This window comes from Peromyscus californicus, unplaced genomic scaffold (genome assembly GCF_007827085.1).
Source record: "Peromyscus californicus insignis strain IS unplaced genomic scaffold, ASM782708v3 Scaffold_3__1_contigs__length_106647218, whole genome shotgun sequence".
Classification (NCBI taxonomy): Eukaryota; Metazoa; Chordata; class Mammalia; order Rodentia; family Cricetidae; genus Peromyscus; species Peromyscus californicus.
In genome coordinates this window covers 46,443,935-46,456,177 of record NW_026294551.1, presented here as the reverse complement: position 1 = coordinate 46,456,177, position 12,243 = coordinate 46,443,935, and the positions used below count along the sequence as shown (strand labels likewise).

Below are 12,243 nucleotides of genomic sequence, written 5' to 3'. Positions count from 1 at the left end.
ATATTAAGTAACAATAAACAATTTTTTATATTGGAAGACAAGATCTTCTCAAATGGAAAAACCTAATTTCTCTAAGTCCAGCAGGACTCAGGGATTCTTCTCATTGGAAGATGTCATTTAGGGCTCTGAGGACAAGGTTTCTCTTCAAAACTCAGTTTTTTTCTAAAGAGGGCTCCACTAGGTACCATCACAGAACACACTGGCACCCTAACTCCAAACTCTTCATAAAAGAGCCTTTCTCATAAAGGTATGTCTTCAAGGCAGAGAATCACCAAAAAAGAAAGAAAGAAAAAAAATTTTTTAAATGCTCAGGATAGTCACCAATAACCAAGGTAACCACAAAGGAAGAACTCAATTGGTGCTGTGTGGTAACGTCCCCCAGCCGGGGAGGTAACTGAGCTTAATTACACAGCTGCTGTGTAATCGTGATCCATTAAACTCTTACTGCTGCCTGGGAGGCAATGCCCAGGAGGAAGGGGTTAGCCCAGCACACTAACAGGATCAGCCCTTCAATCCCATGGAGATAATTACAGCCACATCCTTCCCCAGAAGCCCTAAGTAAACCCACAGATCCCTCAACAACCTTAGGCTCTCCTAGGTACCCAATCCCTTCTGCAAACCTTGCCCACTTTAGACAAAATGACATCTCCATGTCATGTGGTCTAAAGGGACATAAAGGCATGTGAGTGAGGGCAGAGACAAGGAAGAGGGGATTGGACCTGACCAACTAGGTCATTACAGAACTCACCCCATCTAGCCTTATCTCTGAAGGTCAGATGACCCTGACATTTTTCTATAAAACCCATAAAGCCAGATTCCTCTTGTTCTGGCATGTGAAAACTGAGGGAGACTAAAACTCGTCTGAATCTAGAAATCAGAGAACTGGTTGTCCCATCCATAAAGAGCCATTGGCCCTCTTGAGGTACCACCTCAAAGGGCTCTTTCCAAATGCCTTGGAGGTAGCAGGAGCAGGACCTAGCATCTGTCATCAACTTCCATATGGGTACCGTGTAGTCAGCCCATTGCCATGGTTTCTTCTTTCCTCCCCACTAACAAGTAGGATCTAAAGAAGGTTTTGCTCAAGCTTCAAGACCAACATAAGACTCCTGTTACCAAGCATGGGTCCTCACAGCTCCAAGTGACTAAATCTTACCTTAAGAAATACAAGGTGGAACTAAGACTAAGCCATACAGCAAAACAATCTAGCCTGGCTTATTTAGCAGAGCGCTTGTATAGAACACATGAAACCCTGGTTTAGATCTCCAGTGCTGCATAAAGCTTGTAATCCCAAGTGTTCGAGGAACGAGATCTTAGCTACACAGTGAGTTCAAGGCTAGTCTCAGCTACATGAGAGCTTGTCTTCCTTTTGACAGCTCTGGAGACAGACAGGCTTGCATGCTTCTCTCACAGATCCAGGCAACCCTCAGAGAAAAGTGCTAAGACCCTGTAAGAGCACAGTGGGCAGTATCCTCACATAACCCCTTAGCCCACCACAGCCTAAAACCTAAGGTAAGAGAATCAGGCTTGTCCCAGAACCATCTGAAGTGGAGCTGCAAGTTTTTCCCACAAGGCTTAAGCAACACAAACACAGCAGAGAAGTCTTCCAATCACAGGCCCTGGCAAGCACAGGACTCCCCTGGGGGGTCTCCGAATTCACTACACGCTACTACAATTACCAAATACACATGCCAGGAAACTCATGAATGGGTCAGATAATGTGTTTCTGGGATTTCTGGTGGAGTCAGGAGTTAAAGAAGCCAAAAAAAAATAAGGGGGAAAATATTTTCTCCCTCTCAAACTTACACCACCAAAAACTACCGAGGGCTTATGCATGAGCTACTAGCTAGGTACTCCCTAAAACTCTGTGGGTACAGCTGAGTAGAACATTTGCATAGCACTCTGTTCCTATCGGTTCCCTCACCATCTTCTTAGATGCAAGGCTCTCCCAGAGCCTGATGGAATTCGAGACTGTGATGAGCTGGACAGCCAGGCAGTTCAAGAGTGTACCTCATCCTCAAAGATGTTGACATTAACTACTGACCCACATGACACCCCCGAGAGACATTACTTTACAGAGGAGTGGGCACAAGGTAGGTACAGAATCATCCCAGGAAACATATCATACTTCAGAGAACAGCCTAAGCATTCCATCCTGCCCCATGACAAAGGCAAAATGGGTTTTCTCAACATCCTCCCTCTCCGTCATCTAATCCAACCCCAAGAAGTACCTCCTAGCTAATTCCCCACGAACGTTCCCACCATTCCTTCCTTTTTCCGAGCAACAGCAATGGTCACAACAAAAAAGTTTTATTGAACAGATGACTTAATTATTCTGTCAGTCCTACCTCTGAGACTCCAACTGTCATGACAATTATGGACTGGTGCTGATGAGAAGGAGTAAATTACTGCTCAGCAGAGAACACCCATCTGCAGGTGTTCACTGAACATCGGGAGCGGTCTGATGGAGCCTGGCTGAGTGAGCTGCTCTGATTAAACCTGGGGCTGGTGGTTGGCCCTAAGGTACACAGCAAATATAGGACTAGGATGAGACACTAAGGTGGGCTTAAGATGGTCTGAGATGGGTCTGTATCCTCATAGCCCCTGGCATACAGGCTATGATTCTATAAGGGGCATGAAAATATAGCAAGAGACTAATTAGTCTTTGAATGCTATTGGAATAGAAGACACTCATTCCATAAGGCGGGTTTCTTCTAACTACAGATGGTCACGTTCTGCCTTCTATGGAGTCCAAGAAAGCATGGGCTTCTGCTTGGCTCAGCAGGGTAGGTATGTTTGGGATCTGCACTGAATTGCTTGGGGTAAAGGAGGCTAAAATGGCAAAAGAGGAGGCCTGAAAATGCAGCCCTCTGCCTCCCTCCCTTCTAAATAAATCTAGAGCACATATGTAAAGATTTCCCATCTGAAGAGGAGCTAAAGGATGAGCCTGCCTGGTGCACATATGTGTCTCAGTCCAGATCTGCTTGGAGGGCTGTCTCTACTTGGGAGGGACAGGCAGAGTTTCAGAATATCCTTGTGTTTGTATTCCTTCACAGAACTTAATTCAGTCCAGATTACCTCCATGGTATAGTAGAGAGGACAGGAAGTGTCTAGTGGAAAGGGTAACTGATGAAAAGACATATAGGAATTATGAGAAAGAAAGTAAGCCATTGGGGAAGAATCAAGACAAAGCATTAAGGAGGGAGCTGGCAACACTATATCCATACAGAAAATGAGAAGTAAAGAGGCAGGAACCTGAAGTGGCTGCAGCCCTCAGCGGCCACTTCAGGCTCTCAGGGCCAAGAATCCTGCCCCAATCCGTCCCAGATCACATTGGGAACTGAAGTAACGCTTTTCCTTGGGCCTAACGGATGTCCATGGCCCAGCCATTCAGGACTCCAGCTACAAGCAGAGGGGATTTGCTGCTACCACCTTTACTTACAACCTCCTTCTGCTGCCACAAGAAAGAAGAGGCCAGGGACTCCAGTAATAAGAAGTCTGTGGGGGAAGCGGTTGGTGGCTAGTGTGACAGGAATAGAGGGCCATTGGCTTTAGAGGGAGCCTCGGTCAATGTGGCAAGGGCTCCGAAACCAGGCCCAGATACGGAACATGGTACCGGAGTTACCAAAGCCGCTTATCCTGCGGGATCGTTTCAGGGAAACATCTGAAGACAGGACTAAACAGAGAGGTGTCCCCATCTGCATGACGGCCCAGGGCCCTGAGGAAGCTCAGACACATCTGGGAGGCACCCAAGTCCTCCTTATAGGCCCAGGTATGATCTGAATTCCCTTCTGTCCTTTATCAGCTGGGTGACTGTGCGTACATGACTGAAGTCTACTCAGCGCCCCACCCCCTTGCTAATCTGTGAGAGTTCAGGGTAATGAGGTTTGGAAATAGGTACCTAGCCCAGTACTTGGCATACTCTGAACAACCCAGAAAGGCTATGAGTACTTTTACACGAACATCACTCACACTGAGCGTCTATCACTGCATCACTTCACATCTCTAAGGGGTCACATTGACTGCCGTTTGTGCCCAGTTTACAATTCCTGGATCCAGCATTTGTGGGGACCTGCGAGTGTGGTAAGCAAAAAGCTTCCAGAGAGGCAGAGGAACTTCCCAGGGAGCCACAGAACCACGCTGCCAGGCAAATGACAGCCTGGCTATTTATTTAATTTAGGTTCTTGTCAAAAAGAAAACTTGATGGCTAGCAGCCCAAATATGACTGCATAGAACCTTCCCAGGAAGACTTCTGCTACAGACTCCCAAATAAGCCATTCCAGAAAGTGAGGCGGGGACACCATGCACGACGCCAAGTTAGTGCCCCTGCCCACCACCCCACCCTCCTTCCAGCTGCTCCAGGGCCTTACAATAGATTAGACAGCTCAGGTGCCAGGCTGTCGGAGTGAGGATTGGTTTATAGAGCACCCCCCAAAGAGGCCCTTGGCCTAATTCCCTACTCTGACATTCCTCTGGTCAAGACATCTCAAGGCAATTTTGCCCTACAACTCCAGGCTGGGGCTAGGGGTGGGGATTTGGATGATCAAGTTATAGAATTAACTTTAGTAATAGAAAGAAAACCACAAATTGCTTTCCATAGGATTCAACGTTTTGGGAAATAAGGAAACCAGGAATGGGTTTTGCAGAGAGCCAGAAATACCCAAGAGTATAAGCAGCAGATGAATATGAGGCATTGTTATGACTGTTATTTGCAAGAGCTCAGCTAAACAGAGGTCACTAATCCGTCCTTTGAGTCAGGAGCTGATCTGCATCAGGCCTCTGAACAGATGTGTGTCCCCATTTGCACAGACACACGTGTACACACATGCCACACAGCTGTGAGCCCTGACCTTCACCCAATGATGCTGGCCTCTACTGGAAAAGAGCAGATGGACCGGCTGGGTTTGGCCAGGATGGACACCCAGGGGAACCAGATTTGCCTCTTTGATGTTGAAAACCCAAAGCAGAATGAACCATTATAAGGAGAGCTCCTGGGAGGAGGGGTAGGAAACTGGGATAAGAGGCTGGGGAGAAGATATGAGAAATACAGGATCCAGAGGGAGCAGAGGGCATGGACCCAGAGGGAGCAGAAGGCAGAGGCTGGACCCAAAGGGATGTAGAGGGCAGAGCTGGGTAATGGGCAATGCAGAGACACCAAGGCAAGATCTCCAGGCTCAAAACATTAAAAAAGAACTCAAGCCAGGTTAACCCTTCAAAATGTCCTTGTTCCGTGGTATCTAATGTTCATAGTCACCACCTAGGTGTACCTGCCTCAGAGTTGGGGGTGTGCTAAGAGAGAGTGGGAGGGCTCCCACATTACCACAATAAAGAGCAAAATGCACTGTCTTCCTTGGAGGCCAGCAGGACCATCTCCCTACGCCAGAATGTCAATGAGTTGGGGGGAGGGGAACGGCATGGCATTGCCACCTAAGGTAAGGGGTGGGGGGAAATGGTTCCCGTTTGAGTAAGTACCAGTGATCAACTACACATCCCCCAGGCTGTGCAAGAGCAATCACATGATCGCAGCTGATTTGGGAACGAGGGGGTGGAGTACCGGAGGTTTTTTTTTTTTTCTTTCTTCATTTGCTTTTCTGGGGGGGTGGTGGTGGTAGTGATGATAATGGGGGGTGGCGATGAGGCTGGCAAGAAAGACTGCTGAGCTAGGGGGGTTGGCTCTTTCATCCAAATGGCCCCCACGGAGATCCGTACCTACAGTCTCTCTTCCAACCTGATCCCATCATCTACCCGAATCACACATCGGCTTCAGAATGTCCCTTGAGGTAGTAAACTAGAGCACCAAAGACTTTTCCCAAGATGGCCTTTCTGCTTCAATGTGGGGAGAAGAGCTGCCAATCCAGAAGGCCGAGGTAGCGCCCTAAAAAGGGCGCTCCCCACTCACGGAGCGCTGGAGTGCTGGGTTACACAACAGGTGTGAGGGGTAACAATTCCCCCGGCCCCGGTGCGTGCAAGCCCCCCGCCCCCCAAGTCTGCTTGAACGACCCTACACCGCTGCTCCTCCTCCTGGCCAGCTGCACACCTGGAGGACCATGCCCGCCAAACCCTCGCCAGTGCCTGGCTGCACCTGGGACCCAGAGGGCGTCAGGGATCCTGGGAGGGCGCAGGGTCTCCCTCCCACCCCCAGCCAAAGCGCACACGTACTGCTGTAGAGGGTGTCGATCCAGGAGAGGCGCGGCAGGCCCCGGTGGCTGAGCGGCTCCATGCCCGCGGCTCCGCGCGATAGCGGCTCCTTGGTCAGATGGGAAACCCGACCCTCATCGCACAACAAAGGAGGGAGGGCGCCGGCGGGCGGGGTGCCGGGAGGGGCGGCCAGACTCGGAGGCCGAAGTTGCAGAGCTCAGGGTGGAGGAGGGCGCGCCAGGGAAACAGGTAGCAAGGAGGAGCAAGCCCGAGCTGCGGAGGTGAGGGCGGGGGAGCGCCCCCGGGAGTCCAGTGTGCCGTTGCGGCCACGGCTAACCCGCTGCGGATCCCGGAGCCGCGGCCCCGCAGCCCGCGCGCCAACTAGCAACTTCCCCGGGGCTGCGCTGCGCCCGGGGCGGGGGGCGGAGGCGGCAGCCAATCAGCGTGAGGCTCAGCGCGCCCACCCCCCCAGCCGCAGAAGGCCGGTGGGGTGTGAGAGCAGCCCGCAGCCCCACCGACGGCCTCCAGCCGGCGCACAGCCCTCCCGCGGGGTCTCCGGGAGGCGGCGCAGGGCCAGAGGCTCCCCTCCTCCTCCGGTTGGGCTCAGCAGAAATTCTGGCAACCCGCAGACTAGGGAGACCTATGAGCTCGCAGGGGTGACATCACCTGCCACCCCAGGATCTCTAAGCACGGTTTTGGGGCTGGTGCCGTTGCCAGGCCCCACCCCTAGACAAGCATAGATAGCAGCGTGGACTAGGTTAACGCCGTCCTGCACCTGCTGGAAGGCTGGGCCACCCAGGGATTGTTTGCTACCAAACCTCAAAGCGTCCATCTATTCACACCAGGGGTGGGTGGTTAAAGTAAGACGGCCCCGCAGGGGTCAGAGTCAAACATTGCCATAGGAGGAAGGACCATCTCTCACATGTGCCCCTTGAGGCATAGAGACAAACTGGGGTACAGAAGGCCCCGGGCTCTCCCAGTCCTTCCAGGAACCCTTTACCTCTGGCCTCAGTGCAGGAGGCCTGTCGTATGCACATAATCACATAGGAGTTGAAGGAAGATAGGGGTCAGATGCCTCAGAGAAGAAGGACTTCAACAAAATTCCTAACAGTGACCTCAACAGCACTGAAGGCTTGGGGGTTGAGGGGTGGGGGGTAAGATGGGGGACTCTGGCAACTTTCCCATAGATAAGGTACACAGATCTCCTTGGGCCAAGTGACTTGGAGACAGTACTGGACTAAAAGGGACCCGGGCTAGGGTGGTCCAGGACAGCAGAGGCTGAAGCCTGTTTCCTGAATTCCCAGGGAAGGAGGCAATCAAACCCACCAAGGAAGACCTGGATTAGACCTTTCATATACCAGGATAGTGCATTTCTACTAAGGGGGCAGTTTCCATCCCATTCCATCCCATCCCATCCCGTCTTCAGACAGCTTTAGGGCAAAACCTTCTTGGGCTCCAGGAACACAGAGGTCTACAAAGAGTTAAGCTACTCTATGACCTCTATGGAAAGCAGTGTTGTTAGCCCCCACAGAACACAGAGGAGGGCTCCTCCTCATCCCAAACAAGTACAGGTATAGTTTTGAACGGTAGAAGCAGACCTTTATCCATAAGGCAACTTGTGCCCAGCCTTGTAAACTGCCCAGCTGTCTGGACACCGGCCTCCATAACTGCCCAAGAAGGGCACAGGATAGCCTGTGGACCTCTGGGAGGTTCAAGGGTAGATGCTCTTGTGTATAGGAGCCCCTGCAACTGCCTGCAGCATATGGAGGCCCTCCTGTACCCATTCAGCTCTCATGACCCCAGGCCTAACCCAAGCTTCTGGTTCTGTGGCTTGCTGGCCCTCCCTGCTCAACTGTTACCCTCCCACTGTCCCTGACTGACATAGAAGATTGGGAGGGCCCAACCGACACCTGGAGCATGGCAAGTGAGGGGGTGGTGCATCTCTAGCAAGACTATCCAGAAATAGAGTTCCGGGATGGGAAAGGGAGCAAGCAGGCTCTCTGAGGAAGCAGACGGACGAGCAGAGAAAGGACAAGGGCATTCCTTATTCTTGCACATCACTTTCTGAAGGCAGAGAACCCAGGAGAAAGGCAGAGAACACATGCCTGGGTATAGCCATCAGCTGCAAACCCTTGAAGGCTGCAGCACCGACCCCTCCCCACAATATCAAGACAGCTTAGGCCCTCTCACTACACTACAGGGATTTTCCTGCCGGCCACAGCCCTACATCTCCACATCCGGTGCTGACTGTGAGGAGGCTGTGGATATATGTTTCTATGTGAGTCACATACATTTGCATACATTTTACATTTTTATCGACAAAGGCTTAAGCAAGCTATTCTCGGTGTTGTGTTGTTTTGTTTTCTAACTAAAACGTTAGTTACTTTTCCTAGTGTTGCCATAGTTCGCTTTCGACTACATTCTGTCTAGTCTTGCCCACGATTGTCCCCTCCACAATATAGTGGAGGGGACAGAGACAATCTTGCAGACCATAGTGCTAATATCTGACACTGACTACTTGCTGTTTCTGGCTTAAATCTTCAGAGTTTTTCACAAGGATGAGTTTGCTATGGACGTCACTGTTACTTCAGGTTCCTTCCTTTCTTATCCCTTCTCCTCGCCCTCACTTTCTTTCTGCACACTAGGAACTGAACTCAGGACCTCCCTCATGCTCTCCACCCCAAAGCTGTATCTCCAGCTCTCTTTTTACCTTTTGAGATAGTGCAGTGGTTTGAATGAGTATGGCACCTGCAGGCTCATATATTTGAATATCTGGTCCTCGGTCCTCGGAACTGTTTGGGGAGGATTAGAGGGTGTGGCCTTGTTAGAGGAGGTGTGTCATTGGGGGCCAATTTTGGGGTTTCAAAAGCTGGGACTAGAGGCCTGTGCTACCAGACCCGGCTCTCACCTAATTTCTGAATTTTCCAGATGAGAAAACTGGGGCACAGCTCAGTGACCAAATTGCATAGTGTGGGCTGGATCCATAGCATGCCACCTCACTGTCAGCTGACTGGTAATCCAAGGCATTGAAAGTCCCTGGAAATCTTTCCTGGTTCATGCATGCAAGACCATTTTCTACAAAGCCCTCACCGAAGCCCTTACGGTTCTGTTCCATAGCCATGGCCCCACCTGTTGTGTAAGTTTCCTCCAAGACTGAAACATTCCATCCTGCTAGGACGTTCCTCAAGTGGGAAGGTAAACAAAACAGCTTCAGGAAGTTCCAGAAACTGACCAGATTCACTAGACCCTGCTCCCTGCCAGAGTAAGTAATAAGAGCTGAGAATTCCCCTCAGAAGGAAGGAAGCTGAGCTGCAAAGACTCAGACCAGTTCAGCTGCCTAGACCAGGTTTAGACCAGAGTTATTTGGGAAGGACACTCCATCCTTCTGAGCGATACCTGAAGGCTATGCAGTGTGCTTGGGGTTTCCTAGCTTTTGTGGGCTATTACTCCTTCTGGGGTGGGCCTTGGTGATGTACCTGTCTTTGAGTCATTTCTGCTCCTGTAAGTAACCCCAATAAAAGCCAGCAGATCACCAAATTGGATTTGGGTGGTATCCACTGAAGGGCTCTGATAGGCCCGAGCATGGCAAACATGGCTCTGGCAGGCCTTGCCCTTCCCCCATTCCCTCTGCCTTGCTAAAAAACATTAGATTACATTCCTAAAGCTAGCCACCAAGGTCTGTTCCCTTATATGGCCACTTCCTCCTCCTGAGGCTGACTACCAAGGTCCAGTTATCAAAGTATTAAAGTCCAGCCATCAAAAGCCCCCTTTTGACTTAACCCTCATTAGCGTGCGCAATCAAAATTAAACATCTCATCCTAACACAGGGTTTCCTCTTTTACCTTTATAAACCGCCATTTGCATACGGGCCACATCTGTCTCCTCTCTATCCAGAGGCAGTCCTTTATCCCTCTGGGGGCACATATCCCTTCCCCTTCTCCCTTGCCCTCTGTCTCCTGTCTTTGTCCCTCTGGGGCAAATACATTTCCTTTGAGCTGAGAACTTGTTCTTGGGGTGTCTCGTGCAGATACTGGTGCTTCCTCTATGCTTTGCTCTGTCGTGGGCTCCCTGTCTGGTTTGAGTAGATGTGTGTTACGACTCTTCAGGGAAAGTTTTGCACACAACTCCACTGCTGAACTACTGTCTTGGGAAAGGGTAGTTACTGGAAGAATCCCACCACACAGCCTGATTCTAACCTTGTTTACAGAGATAAGTGGATGGGCCTTGGACCACCTGGGTGACTTGAGATTGTAACAAATGCCTCCAGTTAGATCAAGGGGCACTGAGGGCAGGAAAAGGCTGGGGAAATCCTAACTCAACCCACGCTCTGGGAACTAAGGAGTTAAAGAGGCATCCTCCTCTGTAGCTTGCCCAAGGCCTGCTATCCTGAAGTGCTCTTAACCCCAGCTATCAGCCCCAATCTGTCAGAGCAGCAGGGAGGTATCCTTGTGGACAGACCTCCCCGATTCAGCTAAGTGCCTGGATGTACAGATGCATGGTTCACCCCAAGGCACTGAGTCAGCATTCAATACACTACTTCCCCCAAGCCCCTAGTAACCATTCCCTATCCAGTTGGAAGGGCCAACACTTTCCATATCCCCAACCTGTGTACTGTTTATCCTGCCCCTCCCCCCCATCTCCATGGTTACCTACCTGCTCCTCCCTCATCATAGGATTTAAGGTTAGTTACACAGCCTTGAGTGTTGTGCTGGTGCTGGGGGGCTGAAAGGACACAGACCCCATCATGAAGACCAGCAGCTCTCCCCTTTATTCCCAGGAGTGTGCTACGTATTGCTTCTCTAACATCCAGCCCTCGTGTCTACCAACCACTCTGCCAGGATGCAATCACAGTGATGTCACCTACATCAAACTAGGTTTCTCCACTTTTCTCCCCTTCTCGAGTTAGCACCACAGGAAGGGCCCAGAAGTTTGATTTCCCAGTGGTCACTGCTGGGGGGAAAAAAAGTGTCTCTGTTGCTGGGGCCACGCAGGGAGCATGTGTGTGTGTGTGTGTGTGTGTGTGTGTGTGTGTGTGTGTAAACCTTCAAAAATGCTATTACAGCAATGTGGCTTCACACACAAACAGGTTTTTGCCGAAAGCTCAGCCGACTGGCATTCAAAAATGCATGTTTAGCCAGGTGTAGCGGTGCATGCTCACTTGTGATTCCAACCACTCTGAAGGCTGAGGCAGGAGTTCAAATCCTGTCTCAAAAAAAAAAAAAAAAACAAAACAAAAACAAAAACAAAAAAAAAACAAACAAGGCATATTGAGGGGCTGGAGAGATGGTAAGTCTTCCAAAGGACCCAAGTTGATTTCCAGCATCTCCATGCTGAATCACAACCATCTGTAACTTCAGTTCCAGGCGATCTGACACCTTCTTCTTGCCTCTGCAGGCACGAGGCATGTACACAATGCAAAACACTCATACACATAAGAGAAAAATAAAAGGATTTTTAAAATGCATATTGATTCATAAAAGTTAAGGACAGCTAACACTGACTGATGCTTAACTGCTAGGTACTGTTCTGTGTGCTTTACAAGGTTCTTCTGGCCTAATCCTCGCAGTAAGCAAGCAAGATAAGGACTGCTATTAGCTCCATTTCACAGACAAAGAAACAGAGGCACAGAAAGGCTAAGCCACTGGCCAGCCAGCAGGGGGCGACACTTGAAAATGAATCGTCTGGACCCAGAGACCAAGTGTGTAGTGAATGCTATACTGGACTATGGACGAACAAATGAAAAAACAGAAGAGTTAGGCCCAGGGAAGAAGAAACTGGAGCTGCATGAAAAGGTAAGACGATGTCATTCCAGAACTCCCAGGGGCCACCAATAAGCAAGCAAACAGAGAACTGCTTCCCAAAGAAAACCTCACCTCCTACAGGTCAGATGGCCCTGCAGACAAGCTGGAAAGCAATCCAGCCAGCCTGTTAGGCCGGGTCCCTCACCCTCTGCTTCTATGCCTGAGGCCAGATGCAAGCTTTTCCAACCTTAGTTTTCACAGGTGCAGAAGGTGACAGACACCCAGGTAGGTCAGGTACATGACCTCCACCTCTCTTATTAGTCCTGAAAGACTGTAAACTCTGCTTTCCAAAAGATCCCAGGGTAGC

The 12,243-nt window shown here is 50.3% G+C and overlaps 1 protein-coding gene across 3 annotated transcripts in view; it reads right to left on the bottom strand.

Moving 5' to 3' along the window:
* Positions 1–12,243, bottom strand: part of Abr (ABR activator of RhoGEF and GTPase) — a 205,111-nt gene that overhangs the window by 141,557 nt on the left and 51,311 nt on the right. Inside the window, exon 1 of one of the 3 annotated variants that reach the window (XM_052755998.1) lies at positions 6,157–6,705. The exons of the other annotated variants lie outside the window; for them this stretch is intronic. Coding sequence (XP_052611958.1) covers positions 6,157–6,217 — 61 coding nt within the window. The 5' untranslated portion in view covers positions 6,218–6,705. Of the gene's footprint in view, positions 1–6,156; positions 6,706–12,243 lie in introns of those variants that run through there. 3 annotated transcript variants of the gene reach the window in all.